We start from the raw sequence: 20,602 nt of genomic DNA on the forward strand, positions 1-20,602 counted from the left end.
ACATCACCGGTCAACTAACTATTGGTCCTGGGAACCCATCTTGAAGCGTACCTGGCAACCATCATTTCGCACTCCTATGTCTCATCAACATCAGTCACACCAGGACTTCATTATTCCCTTGATTACCTACCCTTTATATAGCACTCTTTGGTTATCAGTCATCAGGTAGTATTGTTTGTTTCCATGTTTCCTCTTGTTTTGTATTTTTCCATTTTCATTGTTATTAAACTCACTAACTGCACCTGCTTCCTGACTCCCTGAATATATGTTAAAATAATGACAAAGCAAAAACTGTTTTTTGGCTTTATTGCAAATGTATTAAAAATAAAAACGGCAATTTCACATAAATACGCTGTATGGAGTACACCTAGCTGAAATGACTACAGTAAAGCCTGCAAAAACACTACAGTGAATACTATAGTATGCTATAGTATTTTTTCATGTGGGTTGTTTGGGGAAACGTGTTTCGTTCACGAATCAAACTAAGAAACCCTTTGGTGTCTAACCTCGGTCCATTTATCTTGTCGTGCTCCCTATGTCGTTTTGTCCCATAAGCAGTAGATGCGTAGGGGGAAATGTGGAGCTTTATTGTTATGTGATGACAACACGTTGCCAGGATACTGCTTCAGTATGATCTGTTAGATAAAAGAATAAAAACAGACAACAATGTCAAGTTCAATAGCCTTGTTCAAGCATTGTACAAGTGCCTAAACACGGAGTCCGGGGAACAGCCCAGCTAGTCGATTACCTATCAACTAGACTCCGTAACACATACCTTCAAAAAATATGAAACAATTATCATTTATTTGACCAACGCCGTTTCCATCACCATTTTTCACAAAGTTGCCGAAAGAGAAATCCACCATGTCGAACAGATCAGTCTTTTTTTTGTCGAACTTTAGTACATTTCTCCTAGATCTGCCATTCCCATTACATATGTTGCATACATTTTTTTGTGACACTGCTTTTATCAAATTAACCTGGGTCAATGGAAACCTGCCCACTGACTTCCGAATGTCAAAGCGACAAATCAAAGTGCATCAGGATCGAGCATTGCTTGTGTATTTTGCTGTTCATTCTTAGCCTAAAGCGCAACAAATCAAATCAAATTGTATTTGTCACAGGCGCCGAATACAACAGGTGTAAACCTTACAGTGAAATGCATACTTACAAGCCCTTAACCAACAATACAGTTTTAAGAAAAGTAAGAGTTAAGAAAATATTTACTAAATAAACTAAAGTAAACAATACAAGAGCAACAATAAAATAACAATAAGGAGGCTATACAGGGGTACCAATTCAATGTGCGGGGGTACAGGTTAGTCGAGGTAATTGAGGTAATACTGTACATATAGGTAGGGGTAAAGTGACTATGCATAGATAAAAAAAAACAGCGAGTAGCAGCAGCGTAAAAAAAAGGGGGGGGGGGGGGTCAATGCAAATAGTCTGGGTAACCATCTGATCAGCTCTTCTGCAGTCTTGACCTGGGGGGAGGAAGCTGTTTAGAAGTCTTTTGAACGTAGACTTGGCGCTGCGGTTACAAGCGAACATGCTGATCCTTTGTACTCCCACACCTCTAATTTACCTCTTGTTATGCAACAGCTGTGTTTCAGTTTGTATTCTGGTTCAGAAGAATAATCTCCTACATGCTCTACGAGATCCACTGTCACGCGTCACGTACCGTCTAATCCATCGTTCTTCTTCTTTTTTTCCGAAGCTGCCATCCAAGAATGTCAAGATTCTTAACATGAACAAACAATGTATTCAGTATATTATACATGTAAAGTGGGTAAAACATTATGTAACATTTTTTTAAGTGACCAGTGTTCAATGACTAGAATACAGTATACACATACTGTATATGACTAAGAACAATATAGTACAAAAACAAATATATGTACTACAACCAAGTAAATAAGTTGTAAAAGTAGCTACGATGACTAAGAATACATTGTTTGTTCATGTTAAGAATCTTGACATTCATGAATGACAGCTATGACAACAACAAAAAAATTATGGATTGCACTGCATTGTTGAAGACAGTTATGCAAGCAAACATTTCACTCTGCCTTGTGCACCTGACCAATAAACTTTGATTTGATATACACTCAACACCATATGTATTTGTATAGTGAAGTTAAGATGTTTAATTTGTCTCTATACTCCAGCATTTTTTCCCCTCGATTTAAGAGCAAATGTTTTATATGAAGCGACCGTAGGCTTTTATTTTAGGGTATTTTCTAGAGGTGGGCACCAATATTGATATTCTTATGCTATTGAAAGCCACCCTTTGCCTTGATGACATCTTTGCACACTCTTGGCATTCTCTCAACCAGCTTCGTGAGGTAGTCACCTGGAATGCATTTCAATAAACAGGTGTGCCTTGTTCAAAGTTAATTTGTTGAATTTCTTTCCTTCCTAATGCGTTTGAGCCAATCAGTTGTGTTGTGACAAGGTAGGGGTGGTATACATTGATAGCCCTATTTGGTAAAAGACCAAGTCCATATTATGGAAAGAACAGCTCAAATAAGCAAAGAGAAATGACAGTCAATCAGTACTTTAAGACATGAAGGTCAGTAAATTTGGAAAATTTCAAGAACTTTGAAAGTTTCTTCAAGTGCAGTTGCAAAAACCATCAGGGGCTATAATGAAACTGTCTCTCATGAGGACCGCCACAGGAAAGGAAGACCCAGAGCTTAATCTGCTGCAGAAGACAAGTTCATTAGAGTTACCAGCCTCAGAAATTGCAGACCAAATAAATGCTTCACAGAGTTCAAGTTACAGACACATCTTAACATCAACTGTTCAGAGGAGACTGTGTGAATCAGGCCTTCATGGTCGAATTGCTGCAAAGAAACCACTACTAAAGGACAACAATAATAATAAGAGACTTACTTGGGCCAGGAAACATGAGCAAAGGACATTAGACCGGTGGAAATCTGTTCTTTGGTCTGGTGAGTCCAAATTTGAGATTTTTGGTTCCAACTACCGTGTCTGTGTGAGACGCAGAGTAGGTGAACGGATGATCTCGGCATGTGTGGTTCCCACCGTGAAGCATGGAGGAGGAGGGGTGATGATGTGGGGGTGCTTTGCTGGTGACACCGTCTGTGATTTATTTAGAATTCAAGGCACACTTAACCAGCATGTCTACCACAGCATTCTGCAGCGATACGCCATCCTATCTGGTTTGTACTTAGTGGGGACAATCATTTGTTTTTCAACAGGACAATGACCCAACACAGCTCCAGGCTGTGTAAGGGTTATTTGACCAAGAAGGAGAGTGATGGAGTGCTGCATCAGATGACCTGACCTCCACAATCACCCGACCTCAACCCAATTGAGATGGTTTGGGATGAGTTGGACCGCAGAGTGAAGCTAAAGCAGCCAACAAGTGCTTAGCAATTTGTGGGAACTCCTTCAAGACTGTTGGAAAAGCATTCCAGGTGAAGCTGGTTGAGAGAATGCCAAGAGTGTACAAAGCTGTCACCAAGGCAAAGGGTAGCTACTTTGAAGAATCTAAAATCTAAAATATATTTTGATTTGTTTAACACCTTTTTGGGTTACTACATGATTCCATATGTGTTATTTCATATTGTTGATGCATTCACTATTATTCTACAATGTAGAAAATAGTAAAAAATTAAGACAAACCTTTGAGTGAGTAGGTGTGTCCAAACGTTTGACTGGTAGTGTATTTGAGCATATCAAGATATTGGTTCATTCTTACAGTTAATCTACACTATTCTGCATTTTACAACATGCATACATTACTGCCTGAACAAAACCTTGTCACAGACCCTTAACTTAGCATAGCACCTTTTTTTCCCTGAAGAGTGTATCTAGAATCTAAACGTGTTCTTCGACTGTCCCCATAGGAGAACCCTTTGAAGAACCCTTTTTGGTTCCAGGTAGAACCCTTTTGGGTTCCATGTAGAACCATTTCCCGCAGAGAACTCTACATGTAACCCAAAAATGGTTCTACCTGGATCAAAAAAGGTTTGTACCTAGAACCCCAAAAAGTGTTCTCCTATGGGGACAGTCGAAGAACCATTTTGGAACCCTTTTTTCTAAGAGTGTACCTAATTGCCCTGCTGATGGCCCATCAACGGTGGGAGATGTATTCAAACTGGTTAGGTAGGTATTTGCTACCAGAACATTCAGAGACATACTGTATGCCTAGTTCCAACTATCTGGTTAAAAGAAAGAACCAGAGAAACAGGTTAGCTATTCTAAGATACAACATATAATTGTGTGGGTGCACTTGTCACAACGACAGTGCATGTCATAGAGATCATTCGTTGTTGTTATTGACCAGCCCCCATTGTCTACAGTATATAAGAGTCGTACATGTATAGGGCCAAACCAACAGAACTACACAGAAGAAAGGTTGAATGCATAGATACAGGTGAGCTCGTCTAACATATTTGTGAATGAAGCCAGATTTGAAGAAGGGGATAATGATATTCGTGGGTATGACGATAATGATAATCATGATGATAAACATAATGATAAACATGATAATCATGTTATGATAATCATGTTATAAGGAGATTCTGACAATGAGGAGTCAAAGGACGCTTTCCGTGTTGCTTCTGTTGATGATGGGTAAGTACTTCATCCATTTTGTTTGATGCTGACTGTGCTACTGTTTGAAATGTGAATTTCATTTAACTGACCTTGATTCCACCCTGTTGTTGCACAAGGTACGGTGACCACTGCACTTCCTGGTGAGTTTACATTGTGTCCAATTCCACTTTTCAACTCTGACTGAATTATAGAAGACTGAAACCATCATGTTGATACTTATAGATAACAGGAAACAAGCAGAGATCAGATCACTTCGTAGTGAATGAACTAGCACAGATAAATCAATTTACTTCCTTATTCTACAGAAAGAATGCATGGGAATGCAAGTTAACTTGCACACTTAAATTAAATTAATATTGCCACATTATCCCTCGAGATGATCTGTGATTTAGAATTAAAGATTTTTGGAACATAACTGTTTTCATAGTGTTTTAGTGTAGTTTCTATACACACATTCCATGCATTGTTTAATTTAGAGAATTAGCTCATCTTTATCTACTTTGTTGGTTAAAACCACATGATGCACCTTAGATGATGTCAAAAGTGTTTGAATCGCTCTTGAAGTATTATCTTCAGTAAATCCAATATATATGGCCTAAGTAGCCATGATTGCTAACATTAGCTAGCCTTAGTCAGATGACTTATAAACAGTGGTGGAAAAAGTACCCAAATCATCATACTTGAGTAAAAGTAAAGCTACCTTATTAGAAAATGACTCAAGTAAAGTGAAAGTCACCCAGTAAAATACTTCTTGAGTAAAAGTCTAACAGTATTTGGTTTTAAATATACTTAAGTATCAAAAGTAAATGTAATTGCTAAAATATACTTAAGTATCAAAAGTATCACGAATAATTTTGTGATATTATATTAAAACCTCTTAAGGATCTGCGCCTTTTTATCAATTTTCGCCTAAAGTGACAAACCCAAATCTAACTGCCTGGTGCTCAGACCCTGAAGCAAGGATATGCATCTTCTTGGTACCATTTAAAAGGAAACACTTTGAAGTTTGTGGAAATGTGAAAGGAATGTAGGAGAATATAACACATTAGATCTGGTAAAAGATAATACAAAGAAAAAACCAACAGTTCTTTTGTATTTTTTTGTACCATCATCTTTGAAATGCAAGAGAAAGGCCAAAATGTATTATTCCAGCCCGGGTGCAATTTAGTGTTAGTGTAGCCGTTGCATTTATGTATACAAAATGTTGTATCAAGACTTCCCAAATGTGCCTAATTTGTTTATTTAACCTCCTGGCTAGATTATGAATTTCGAGTGGATCACAAGCAGAATGGTTTTGGGGGTGCTTAGCACTTTCTCATTCAAACAACTAGCAAAAGTCTAAATGCTGAAACCCTGTTTTGTTATTATGTAGCAGTTATAGTTTCTGTCTGGTTTATAATTACTATCAAAATGTCCCAAAATAATATACATCAACCAGTGGTTGCAGCATGGTACAACACAACACATTACTCTTAAAATGTCACAAAATAAGTTTAAAAATCAACTGGTGGTTGCCGCATGATACAACATAACAAACAAGCGCTTAAATAAAAAAGGAAATCTCATATTTTGGGGCTACAGGGCTTTACAGGAAGTGCTCGTGCTTGGTTTTCAACCTCTTTGTCTATTCCCTCCAGCAACTACTGCTGATGCAGACATCATTTCAACGGTTGGCCATTCATCAGCCACTGGTGAGTTTACATTAAGTCCAATAAGTGATTTTCAACCCACTTCTCAACTAAATTGTAACCATCTCTCATCTTATTCATATAGTATGTTATATACACAACCGTTCAAAACTTTGGGGTCAATTAGAAATGTCCTTGTTTTTGAAAGAAAAGCACATTTTTTGTCCATTAAAATAACATTAAATTGATCAGAGATACAGTGTTGACATGTTGACATTGTTAATGTTGTAAATGACTATTGTAGCTGGAAACGGCAGATTTTTTTATGGATATCTACATAGGCGTACAGAGGCCCATTGTCAGCAACCACTCCTGTGTTCCAATGGCACGTTATGTTAGCTAATCCAAGTTTATCATTTTAAAAGGCTAACTGATCATTAGAAAGCACTTTTGCTATTATGTTAGCACAGCTGAAAACCGATGTTCTGGTTAAAGAAGCAGTACAACTGTCCTTATTTAGACTATTTGAGTATCTGGAGCATCAGCAGTTGTGGGTTCGATTACAGGCTCAAAATGGCCAGAAACAAAGAACTTTCTTCTGAAACTCATCAGTCTATTTTTGTTCTGAGAAATGAAGGCTACTCCATGTGAGAATTTGCGTCCCTCTGCAACTGGATCTTCGACATCCTGACGGTTCACCCCTAGGTGGTAAGGGTAGGTAACAACACATCTGCCAAGCTGACCGTCAACACGGGGGCCCCTCAGGGGTGCATGCTTAGTCCCCTCATGTACTCCCAGTTCAGTGCATAGCCTCGCCCGACTCCAACACCATCATTAAGTTTGCTGATGACACGACGATGCTAGGCCTGATCACTGACAATGATGAGATAGCCTATAGGGAGGAGGTCAGTGACCGGGCACTGTGGTGCCATGACAACATCCTCTCCCTCAACGTCAGCCAGACAAAGGAGCTGATCGTGGTCTACAGGAAATGAAGGGCCGAGCATGCCCCCTGGGCTTTAGTGGAGCGGGTCAAGAGCTTCAAGTTCCTCGGTGTCCCCGTCACTAAGGATTTAACATGGTCCAGACACACCAAGACAGTCATGAAGAGGGCACGACAACAACTTTTCCTCCCCAGGAGACTGAAAAGATGTGGCATGGGTCCCTCCAGATCCTCAAAAAGTTCTACAGCTGCACCATTGAGAGCATATTGACCGGTTGCATCACCGCCTGGTATGGCTAATGTTCGACATCTGACCGTAAGGCCCTACAGAGGGTAGTCATACGGCCCAGCACATCACTGGGGCCAAGCTTCCTGCCCTCCAGGGACCTAAATACTAGGCGTGTCCGAGGAAGGCCTTAAAACATTGGCAAAGACTCCAGTCACCCAAGTCATAGACAGTTCTCTCTACTACCGCATGGCAAGCGGTACCTGAGCGCCAAGTCCAGGTCCAAAAGGCTCCTTAACAGCTTCTACCCCCAAGACAAAAGACATACTCTATATACCTACATACTCTAACCCTACATACTCTATATACCTACATACTCTATACACCTACATACTCTAACCCTACATACTTTATATACCTACATACTCTATACACCTACATACTGTATATACCTACATACTGTATATACCTACATACTCTATATACCTACATACTCTATATACCTACATACTCTATATACCTACATACTCTAACCCTACATACTCCATATACCTACATACTGTATATACCTACATACTCTATATACCTACATACTCTATATACCTGCATACTATATATACCTACATACTCTATATACCTACATACTCTATATACCTACATACTCTAACCCTACATACTCTATATACCTACATACTCTATATACCTACATACTCTAACCCTACATACTCTATATACCTACATACTCTATACACCTACATACTCTAACCCTACATACTTTATATACCTACATACTCTATACACCTACATACTGTATATACCTACATACTGTATATACCTACATACTCTATATACCTACATACTCTATATACCTACATACTCTATATACCTACATACTCTATACACCTACATACTCTATATACCTACATACTCTATATACCGCTATTCCCAAACACCATAGTGGGTTCGAAACAAAAGCAGGACACCGCTTTGGTCCCCGAGTCTTGAAACGCCGTATGAGCAGCACAAAAAGTTCACCTCTGGATACTCTGATCGAATTGACAGAACACAGCTACTTCTTCACCACAAATGGATCGGCCAAAAGGCATGGATCCACTTTCTCCACGAATCATACTCACTTTTGTCAGGATCAAATTTAAAATTCACTATCCCTCATCTGCTCTGGGTTTTCAGGCTCGTAACATGCATTTTTCTCTCCTTTACTTGACTCAAATGAGAAAGTATATATTTCGCAGTCGTTTTGCATATTGCGCCCTACTTTCTGACTCACCTGAGCCCCGGACAAGAATTCCATCTGTGTGTGGGAATTCGGGAAACTCAGTACCGAGCCGCCCACTGTTGACATGCTTCCAAAATGACAAGCCCGGCCTGCGTGCCAGGTCGCCTCTTCCTGTGGTTTTCCGTTCTTAGGTCACATCTATAACATGTAATTACATAACACAACAGATTAGATAAACTGGCATGACAAACTCACTCACACATTCACCAAAAACAGCTGTGAGCAAACCACTCCCCAAATATGCTAATGAGCCACCGCCCCTTCAAAAGAGGAAATATTAATTTTCTGCAAAGTGCAAAGAACCTTTGAAGGGGTCAAAGGGTTCTTTGGATCAGTATGGTTCCACATAGAACCATCACCCTTCCTATAGAGCCCTTGAGGAACCTTCTAAGTGCTAAACTTCATCTAAAATCAGTTGGCTGAGATCCCGGTGCAGATATCACACTATAGGTTTCCAATATAAATTGTTGATCTAATACCAATGGCAAATGTGGAGTATTTAATTCCAATAATCTCTATTTTTATTTTAGTGTGTGGCATCTCTCCACTCAACAACAAAATAGTGGGAGGTGAAAATGCCCCTGCAGGAAGTTGGCCCTGGCAGGCAAGTCTCCAAACTTCTGACGGACATGTTTGCGGTGGGTCCCTCATCAACAAGGTGTGGGTGATGTCTGCAGCCCACTGCTTCACCAGGTGAGTTAGCGTGAGATACAGGGGACATAAAAGTTGTAATACAAATAGATAATTATGTCAGTTATTTGTGATGCAGCTGAGCGCAACTCTTGAAATAAGTTTTCCAAAATGTAACTGTCCATTAATTCCATGTTAATCTTATATTTCATCACTTTGATCCATCTTAATTTAATTACAATTTTTCGTTCCAACAAAAAGCTCAGACCCAAATGGTTGGAACATTAGCCTTGGTCGTCAGACCCTGGAGGGAATTAACCCCAACGAAGTGTCCAGAACTGTGGATGAGATCATTATACATCCAGATTACAACGAGTTCACAAAGGACAACGACATCGCTCTGCTCAAACTCTCCTCGCCGGTCATCTTCACAAACTACATCCGACCCGTCTGTCTGGCAGCAAATGATAGTGTTTTCAACAATGGTACTGATAGCTGGGTGACCGGCTGGGGTAACATCAATGAAGGAGGTGAGGACACATTCATGATCCATTGTAGGAGATGTTGATGAGATGATGTTTTATGTGAAACAGTATCCCCAGTGGTCACAATGCAGGAGCACACGGAAAAAAAGAGTTTCTTATTGCGATGGAAATTGACAACCTGATGAAAACTGTCCTGAAGTTGTTACCTCCCATTTTTAATCTCCCATCACACATCACTTTATTTCCTTCAGTTCCCCTCCCATCCCCCCAGGATCTGCAAGAAGTGGAGGTTGCAGTTGTGGGGAACAGACAGTGTGACTGCCTCTATCGGGATAGCTTAATCACAGACAACATGCTCTGTGCTGGTGATCTGGCAGGGGGCAAGGACTCGTGTCAGGTAAAGTTCACGCTAACCCATCTTGTTCTACTACAGGGCCCAGTTTTTCAAAAGTTATCGATTCGGATTTCGGCAAGTGGACAGGATTAAATGCATAGAAATAGAATGAATAGAACGGGCGTCCCCATTCAGGTCAATGATACTGTTCTACTCATTATAATTATATGCTTTTAATCCGATTGCCGAAATCTGATCAGATATGTTTTGAAAAACTGGGCCCTGTTCCATTTCATTTCCTAGAGCCTTCTTTTAATGAACTTGCTCCATCTTCTCAGGGTGACTCAGGAGGTCCAATGGTGATTCAACAGAACTCTGTCTGGGTCCAGTCTGGGGTTGTTAGTTGGGGTTATGGCTGCGCTCGGCCCAATCTCCCTGGGATCTACACCAGAGTGTCCCGTTACCAGTACTGGATCGACTCCCATATCATGACCGACAAGCCAGGCTTTGTCCAATTTACCTCCAGTGGGGTAGATGCTGACAGCGATTACATCTGTTCTGATGTCCCAACAACTACTGTCGACCCCAACCCCTACCCCTCCACCTACGCTTACCCCTACCCTTATCCCTACCCTTACCCCTACCCTTACCCCTACCAACACCCCGACCCTTACCAATACCCTTACCCTTACGAATCCATTTTTGATCATGGGAACAGTTTGTTCAGCTCCCTTTATTTGCTGAGCACCTTATTCATTCTGATGTTTCTTACCATTTAACTTATTTCCGTGATGCAGTCAAGGGCAAGGTTTTATTGGCAGTCTGAGTGCAAGTGCTATTTGTTGGGGAGATGTATCTTTTAAAGTAATGGCTGGCGTGCTCTGGAAGAACGAGAGTTGGGAAGGAGGTAGCCTATTGCTGCATATCCTATCTAGTATATTGTGTGTTGACTTTTCCCTGGGCACATCCTGCTGAGTGAGTGTTGTTTTCAATGGGCCTTACTGTTGTCTTGATTTATTTGTGAAGATGGATAACCTGAAATATATTTACTTATTTATTAAAGGGGCAATATGGGATTCAAACAAACAGAGACCCTGACACTTTTTTTGTAAAACGCTTAGGGATAGAGCTGAAGAAATGTATCTCTTAAATTCATAGACAGAGGTTTGGGTACAATGACTGTCTGATAGCTTTAACAATGTTTTGTAAGCTTTACAATTTTTTACAATTACATTGTTTACAAAAAAACATGGTAAAACAAGCTTGTATTTTGGCTTGTGGTGAAGTAGGACAGCACTAAAGCTCATGAGACATTTTAAGTTACATTCTTCAAGAATTAATGGCTATATATCATTAAAGATGCACTTTAGTCTCATCTTCATCTCATTTATCACATGATTTATTTAACAAAAGTCATGATATGTCACAAGTGGGAGGGGCGTTTCCTCTTCTGTTCTCTATTGGTCCTCTAACCACTAATTTGCACAAAACATATATGTTATACCCTTAAGTGGGTGTACATTAATTGGGATAGATATTGTTTCAACAAGAAAGTTTTTTTTTTTTTAAGCTGGAGTGTGTCTAATTTAAAAGTAAAATAATGGGTGTACCGTTCCCAGATTGCCATTTTAATATTTGAGAAATGACAAATCCTTTTGCTATGAAAGCTGTATAATAAAATAAAAAATCAAATGTTCTTTATGGAGCGGCCTGCAGTGGTCTAGTGGTTAGTGCCACAGCCGACTGGATAAGAGCGTCTGCTAAATGACTAACATGTAAAACGTCTCCTGTCTTTCTTGTCTCTTCTTCTATCTTTCCTATCAATGGGTAACACTATGCTTTAAATACACATATGAACCTTTCCTAAAGAAGGCACTGCATTGGGAAACTTTGGTGGAGGTTTACTCATTAAAATGTTGTGAACACATATGTGCGACTTTATTTATTTTTTATACAAGGTTCACATATTAGCCAAGTAGTTTAAGTAGTTTATAAGTGTGTGTATATATAAGTGTGTAAATATATATATATATATATAAGTAGTAAATAAGGCCTTTATTATGCCGTATATCAATGTATTCTACCTTAATTAAGGGTTCAATTATTAATAAATAAGTCATGTGTTACTGGCCAGTCCTCAATAACATAATTCTAATTATTATTAGGCAGTAAATCAATATTATCCGGAGAATATTGATAATATTGATTTCAGCTTTTATATATTATCATATCCATGTAGTACAGGATCAGTGCCAGTACCATAGCTACAATGTGCAGGGAGACTGGAGTGGCTAAACTGTATGTACAGTTGAAGTCGGAAGTTTACATACACCTTAGCCAAATACATTTAAACTCAGTTTTTAACAATTCCTGACATTTGATCCTAGTAGAAATTCCCGGTCTTAGGTCAGTTAGGATCATCACATTCCCAGTGGGTCAGAAGTTCACATACACTCAATTAGTATTTGGTAGCATTGCCCTTTAAATTGTTTGACTTGAGTCAAACGTTTCGGGTTGCCTTCCACAAGCTTCCCACAATAATTTGGGTGAATTTTAGCCCATTCCTCCTGACAGAGCTGGTGTAACTGAGACAGGTTTGTAGGCCTCCTTGCTCGCACACGCTTTTTCAGTTATGCCCACTAATTTTCTATAGGATTGAGATCAGGGCTTTGTGATGGCCACTCCAATACCTTGACTTTGCTGTCCATAAGCCATTTTGCCACAACTTTGGAAGTATGCTAGGGGTCATTGTCCATTTGGAAGACCCATTTGCGACCAAGCTTTAACTTCCTGACTGATGTCTTGATGTTTCTTCAATTTATCCACATAATTTTCCTCCCTCATGATGCCGTCTATTTTGTGAAGTGCACCAGTCCCTCCTGCAGCAAAGCACCCACACAACATGATGCTGCCACCCCCGTGTTTCACAGTTGGGATGGTGTTCTTCGGCTTGCAAGCATCCCCCTTTTTTCCTCCAAACATAATGATGGTCATTATGGCCAAACAGTTCTATTTTTGTTTCATCAGACCAGAGGACATTTCTCCAAAAAGTACCATCTTTGTCCCCATGTGCAGTTGCAAATTCTAGTCTGGCTTTTTTTATGGCGGTTTTGGAGCAGTTGCTTCTTCCTTGCTGAGCAGCCTTTCAGGTTATGTCGATATAGGACTTGTTTTACTGTGGATATAGATACTTTCATACCCGTTTTCTCCAGCATCTTCACAAGGTCCTTTGCTGCTGTTCTGGGATTGATTTGCACTTTTCGTACCAAAGTACATTCATGTCTAGGAGACAGAACGCGTCTCGTTCCTGAGCGGTATGACAGCTATGTGGTCCCATGGTGTTTATACTTCCGTACTATTGTTTGTACAGATGAACATGGTACCTTCAGGCATTTGGAAATTGATCTCAAGGATGAAACAGACTTGTGGAGGTCAACATTTTTTTTTCTAAGGTCTTGGCTGATTCCTTTAGATTTTACCATGATGTCAAGCAAAGAGGCACTTGAGTTTGAATGTAGGCCTTGAAATACATCTATAGGTACACTTCCAATTGACTCAAATTATGTCAATTGGCCTATCAGAAGCTTCTAAAGCCATGACATCATTTTCTGGAATTTTCCAAGCTGTTTAAAGGCACAGTCAACTTAGTGTATGTAAATTTCTGACCCACTGGAATTGTGATACAGTGAATTATAAGTGAAATAATCTGTCTGTAAACAAATGTTTAAAAAAGTACTTGTGTCATGCACAAAGTAGATGTCCTAACTGACTTGCCAAAACTATAGTTTGTTAACAAGACATTTGTGGAGTGGATGAAAAACGAGTTTTAATGACTCCAACCTAAGTGTATGTAAACTTCCGACTTCAACTGTGTATATGCTGCCAGATTTTCCACCGGATCATAGCAATTGGTTTCTCTGGGAATTTTAATGTTCTGCTGACCAATATGCCACCTCATGTTTGTTGCCTATATTTTAGGACTTAGTAGTGCTATTTTAATTCATTATGACCCTTGCTTTATTTGAAAGGATTTGAGAATGAGTTAAGAGTTGGGGAAAACAGGGCAGCTACAGGGCCATGAGAATGAGATATGCAGTTGTTGATATGGGAGTGAGAGGACACTTTTTACACCAGTTTCACAGAGACCGTTTGGTCATTGAGGTTACTTACACAGCAAATTCTTCAGTGTTACATTGAACACTGAGAGTGTTAAATTAAATCTGAAAGTGTGGACCTGTATAGACATCGGAACAGTGTTCAATTGACACACTGCTTAGTGTGTAAAGCCTTATTTCCCAGAGTGCTTTGCATTTCAAGTGAATTGTAGAGATAGCAGCACCCATGACTGTATTTGTTGGTGACAGAGACATGCTTGTTGCATTTGTAACAGCTGTCCAGGAAGATTTTTGAGAGAAGGGGATTAGAGACGGCTGCCAAGATGGCGGCTAGGAAAAAGGAGGAAAGTGGAACATAGTATAAGAAAAAATGGAGTGGGGGATTGCACAAGCCTTCTGGAAGATCAAATGAAGGACAAGATGATTGACAAGAAAAACATGAAAGGGGAACATGTTATGGGGGAATATGGAATGGAGGAATTCACAGAACTTTTGAAAGAGGTACAGAAGGAAATTGAATGTGACGAGAGTGACAGGTGCAGTGATATCCGTCGAGAAGGAGCTGAGTGTAGAGGGAAAGAGGGAAGCTGTGCTGTGAAGGAGCTGAGTGTAGAGGGAAGCTGTGCTGTGAAGAAGGACATGAGTGTAGAGGGAAGCTGTGCTGTGAAGAAGGACATGAGTGTAGAGGGAAGCTGTGCTGTGAAGAAGGAGCTGAGTGTAGAGGGAAGCTGTGCTGTGAAGAAGGACATGAGTGTAGAGGGAAGCTGTGCTGTGAAGAAGGAGCTGAGTGTAGAGGGAAGCTGTGCTGTGAAGGAGCTGAGTGTGGAGGGAAGCTGTGCTGTGAGGAAGGAGCTGAGTGTAGAGGGAAGCTGTGCTGTGAGGATGGTTAGCATCAGGAGCAAAAAGAGGGATATGTCCTCCAGTGGTTCAGAGATGGAACCTGACTAGTGGATGAAGTACCTACAGTGAGGACTGCCGGGTTTGTGTCTCGTTCTTACGATGATAAGGATGATTCTGGCCCAGTGGGAGTGAGATTTGTGGAGAGAATGGATCCTTGTATTCTGGCTGATAAATATGTGGCGTCAGGTTCGGTGTAGAAGAGATTGGGGACTGTTGAATCGGTGAAAGTAACTCGAAGTGGTCTCGTGAACTGAGAAACATATATAGTCAGACAGATTTATTGTGTTTCTTCAGTCCAGAGGGAGCTGGCGCTCCAGACCACGCGACTAGGAACAAGAACTGTGACTGCTTTTCTGTCCGGAAGTAGGGTGCCGTTGAAAGGAGTGATAACGGGGGTGGCTTTAAGTAATGAGGAGGATCAGCTGAAATTGAAGATTCCTGGTGTCTGTGAAGCCAGTCGTTTGGTGTGACGTAAACGCGGTGGAAAACTTGGTGAAACGGAGAAGACTTTGTCCATCCTGCTGAGTTTTCATGCAGAGTTTTTGCCCGACTAGGTCAAGATAGGATGTGTCAGTTATCCTGTGAGAGCTTTTGTTCTGAAAATACTAGTGTTTTATGTGCCTAGCTTATGGTCATGTGGCAGCAGTGTGTAGGAGGGAGATTCCAAGATGAGAAGTGTGCAGGAGGACATGAGACAAAGGAATGTGTAGTATCGGTGGAGAAAGCTGTGTGTGAGCTGTGGGGGTGCACATGGGGATGGAATCGGAGGTGTCCGGTGAGACAAAGGCAGCTGGAGGTTAGCATGAGTCAGAGTAGTAAAGAAAGTGTTGTATGCTGAAGCAGGGAAGAGAGTGGTAGAGGAAGATGGGTACAGGGTGAGGGGTACAGGGTACAGGGTGAGGGGTACAGGGTACAGGGTGAGGGGTCCTGAGAAGATTCCTGTGAGTTGGCAGAGACCGACAAAGAGGGATAAGAATAATATGCTGTCACGGTTTTCTAAAGTAGAACCCAGAAGCAGACCAGGACAAGGAGAATAGGACGAAGGTGAGTATTTATTTACAAGTTTAAACGTAGAGGTAGAAAGATCCAGGTGGCGGAGCGGGCAGCGGAGGTGGGTTGATGGGAGTGAATAGGCAGATCCAAGGGAGTAACAGAAGCCACCGACGACCAGGCAGGGATGGGGTGAGTGTTCCGGGTGAATGACTGTAGACAGAACAAACGGAGGTAAGTTCAAGGCAAGCAAGATGTACAAAATAACAAAACAAACTCTATCAAACTGGAGGCTGATACGCTGGCACAACATACTGTTCATGGCTAACGATCCGGCAGGGAATGGATGTCAGGTCAAAGGTTATGAAGTGGAGGGGTGATGATCAGGACCAGGTGTGCAGATAGCTGATGGGATACAGGTGCGGGTAATCAGAGATCTCCCAACTAGCTACGTCGCCCGGCAACCAGACAGGGTGCGTTCCAGGACACCGGAAAAACACTCCAGGACAGAACACAGGCAAAAACAGACTCAGGAAGCGGGATTCGTGACAGTACCCCCCCTCCAACGAACGCCACCGGGCGGACTACCCGGAGCGCCAGGGTGGAGGCGGTAGAAGTCACGAAGCAGGTCAGCATCAAGGATCTGACGCCGAGGAACCCAACTCCTCTCCTCTGGGCCATATCCTTCCCAATCCACGAGATACTGGAACCCTCGACCCCGCCGTCTGGAGTCCATGATGCGGCGCACCGTGTAGGCAGGACCCCCTCCGATCATCTGAGGAGGAGGAGGACGAGGAGGAGGGGGCAACCCCGTGACAAAGTCCAGAGCCAGATGCGACCAAGGTCGCCGGGGAATAGGTAGGAGGTGAAGAAGCCCAGAGTTGGGCCGATTGGTACTCTTATTCTGCGCACAAACAGGACAAGCTATCTTGCTGGTGTGGGACCACTGAAGGACAGCAGAATGGACCGACTCAGGCACGAACAACCGACCCGGTGGACCGTTACCGGGGCCGGGCTGCGTCCGAAGGGCCGCCATCACATCCTCCTCAATCCTCCATGTAACGGCTCCCACGACAAAGTTCTGGGGAAGAATCGTCTCAGTCTTGGCCCCACTCTCCGTCTTGGAGAACATCCGGGACAAGGCGTCCGCCTTGCCGTTCCTCGACCCAGGTCGGAACGTCAGGGAAAAATTGACGGGAGTTGAGACGTCTAGCCGATTGCACGTAAGCCAGATTCTTGTGGTCAGTCCAGACCACAAACGGTTGCCTCGCTCCCTCCAACCAGTGGCGCCACTCCTCCAAGGCAAGCTTCACAGCGATAAGCTCCCGGTTACCCACATCGTAGTTTCTCTCTGTTGGTTAAAGACGACAAGAGTAGAAGGCGCAGGGATGGAGTTTACCGTCAGTGGAGCTACGCTGGGACAGGATGGCGCCCGCCCCCACATCAGACGCGTCCACCTCAACAACAAACTGACGGGAAGTGTCAGGTTAAGAGAGAATGGGGGCGTTGGTGAATCGGCTCTTCAAGTTCAGAAATGCTCGGTCTGCCTCAGGAGTCCAACAGAAACTTCTGGTGCAAGACGTCAGGGCAGTTAAAGGGGCGGCCACCCGGCTGTAATCACGGATAAACCTCCGATAGAAGTTCGCAAACCCCAGGAATCTCTAGAGCTGCAATCTCGTACCGGGCTGGGCCCAATCCCGAACCTTCTCTTGGTCCATCTTGATCTCTCCCCTGGAGATGATGTACCCGAGGAAGGACGTAGTGTGGGCGTGAAAATCACACTTTTCAGCCTTCACGAACAAGCGGTTCTCCAATAACCGCTGCAGGACCTGCTTGACATGCTGGACGTGGCTGGAAAGCTCCCTTGAGAAGATGAGGATATCATCCAGGTAAACGAACACAAAAATACCAATCATATCTCTCAGCACATCATTCACCATACTTTGGAAAACAGCAGGAGCGTTGGTCAGTCCAAACGGCATCACCTGGTACTCGAAATGTCCCATAGGTGTATTGAACCCAGTCAACCACTCGTCCCCCTCTCTGATCCGAACCAGATGATAAGCATTGCGTAGGTCAAGCTTCGTAAACACCGTAGCACCCTGTAAAGAGTCGAAAGCAGAGCTCATCAAGGGCAGGGGATACTTGTTTTTGACCGTAATATCATTCAACCCCCGATAATCAATACACTGTCGAAGAGAGCCATCCTTCTTGCTCACAAAAAATAATCCTGCTCCCAGGGGTGATGACGAGGGGCGAATGAGACCTGCAGCTAGAGACTCCTTGATGTAGGTCTCCAAGGCTTCACGCTCAGGTCGAGAGATACTGTATAACCGTCCCTTGGGAAAGGCAGCTCCAGGGAACAGATTAATCGCACAGTCATAAGGTCGGCGGGGAGGAAGTGACAGAGCCTTCTGCTTACTGAACACTTCACCCAAATCGTGATAGGTTTCTGGAACCAGGGACAAATCAGGGGGAGCAGACTCACTGACCTGACTGGGAACAGCATGAGAACAGGCAGTCCTAAGGCAGTTAGCATGACACTCAATGCTCCAACTAGTTACCTTACCCGTCCCCCAATCAAACGAGGGATTGTGTTCTCTCAGCCAGGGGTAACCAAGAACCAGAGGAACATGGGGCGAAGGCAGAATGAAGAAGGAGATAACCTCTGAATGATTCCCCGACAACAACATCTTAACCGGTTCAGTCCTCATAGTGATCCGTGCCAGACTACTGCCATTCAGAGTGGTTGCTTCAATGGCTTCCGGCAATTGCTCCTTGGAAAGCCCCAGCTGTTCCACCAAGTCGGCATCAATAAAGCTGCCATCGGCACCTGAATCGATAAAAGCGTTCATCGCTAAACTCTGTTTCTTATTCATGAGGGTCGCAGGAAAACGGGGTCTGACAGGGTTCTTGGGAGGTTGAAACTGGCTCGCTAAAAGTCCTCCCAAACTTAGCGAGCCGGGCAGTTTAACGGGCGCTGAGGACAAGCGGAGATGTAATGTCCCGAGCTACCACAGTAGAGGCAGCTGTTGGTCTCACGTCTACGTTGGCGCTCCTCCTTAGTTAACCCGTGCCGCCCCACTTGCATGGGTTCAGGATCTGGCGGCAAGACACCTCCACTAATCCCGTGTGGGGAATAATGATCAACACATTCTGGTCCACTTCCTGACCCGAATGGTAACCGAGTTGCTGATTGATTGGACGGACCCCACTGCTTCTCCCTCCTCTCTCGGACTCTATTATCCACCCGAATAGATAATGTGACCAAACTGTCCAGGTTACTAGGCTCTGGATAGGAGATCAGCTCGTCCTTGAGTTGCTCCGACAACCCCTGGTAAAAAGCCGCTTGTAGTGACTCCTCATTCCAACCACTCTCCACAGCCAATGTCCTGAATTCGATCACAAAATCTGCCACACTGCGAGCTCCTTGGCGAAGAGAGAACAAACGCTTAGCTGCGTCCTTACCTCGGACTGGATGGTCAAAAAGCTTTCTCATCTTTCTCATGCAGGTCTCCTGTCGTCCCCAAACGCCTGAAGCCCATTCCAGAGCTCTACCACGCAGCAGTTCAATAACAAAAGCTATCTTAGCCTTCTCTGTGGCGTAAGAGTAGGGCTGCAGATCAAAAACTAAACCACACTGCATAAGAAATGAACGGCATCTTCCCAAATCCCCTTCGTACTTATCAGGCGTCGGAACCTTGGGCTCACAGAAGGAAACCGCTCCAGAAGCGGCAGGTGAGAGGGGTGAAACAGGTGGTGGATGATCCGCCGGCAAACTGAGCTGATCCTGGATACTCGTCAAGCTAGCAGAGAAGTTCCGGACTGAAAACGCTATCTCCTGTAGCGCCGTGCTGTGTTGTCCCAATATCTTCTCCTGATGGGTAATGGCATGACAAACGGAGTCCAGGTCCGCTGGGTTCATCCTTGGCCGGATCGTTCTGTCACGGTTTTCTAAAGTAGAACCCAGAAGCAGACCAGGACAAGGAGAGTAGGACGAAGGTGAGTATTTATTTACACGTTTAAACGTAGAGGTAGAAAGATCCAGGTGGCGGAGCGGGCAGCGGAGGTGGGTTGATGGGAGTGAATAGGCAGATCCAAGGGAGTAACAGAAGCCACCGACGACCAGGCAGAGATGGGGTGAGTGTTCCGGGTGAATGACTGTAGACAGAACAAACGGAGGTAAGTTCAAGGCAAGCAAGACGTACAAAATAACAAAACAAACTCTATCAAACTGGAGGCTGATACGCTGGCACAACATACTGTTCATGGCTAACGATCCGGCAGGGAATGGATGTCAGGTCAGAGCTTATGAAGTGGAGGGGTGATGATCAGGACCAGGTGTGCAGATAGCTGATGGGATACAGGTGCGGGTAATCAGAGATCTCCCAACTAGCTACGTCGCCCGGCAACCAGACAGGGTGCGTTCCAGGACACCGGAAAAACACTCCAGGACAGAACACAGGC

General features: G+C 43.2%; 1 protein-coding gene across 1 annotated transcript; it reads left to right on the plus strand.

Moving 5' to 3' along the window:
- Positions 1 to 4,378: 4,378 nt before the first annotated feature.
- On the plus strand, positions 4,379 to 12,057 carry LOC129828637 (tryptase-like). The gene is made up of 8 exons (XM_055889732.1): positions 4,379 to 4,405; positions 4,548 to 4,605; positions 4,704 to 4,727; positions 6,225 to 6,278; positions 9,212 to 9,374; positions 9,573 to 9,841; positions 10,048 to 10,193; positions 10,469 to 12,057. The coding sequence occupies exons 2-8, from the start codon at positions 4,560 to 4,562 to the stop codon at positions 10,907 to 10,909; spliced, it is 1,143 nt and encodes a 380-aa protein (XP_055745707.1). The 5' UTR covers positions 4,379 to 4,405; positions 4,548 to 4,559; the 3' UTR covers positions 10,910 to 12,057.
- The last annotated feature ends 8,545 nt before the right edge of the window (positions 12,058 to 20,602 follow it).

This window comes from Salvelinus fontinalis, chromosome 30, assembly GCF_029448725.1.
Source record: "Salvelinus fontinalis isolate EN_2023a chromosome 30, ASM2944872v1, whole genome shotgun sequence".
Classification (NCBI taxonomy): Eukaryota; Metazoa; Chordata; class Actinopteri; order Salmoniformes; family Salmonidae; genus Salvelinus; species Salvelinus fontinalis.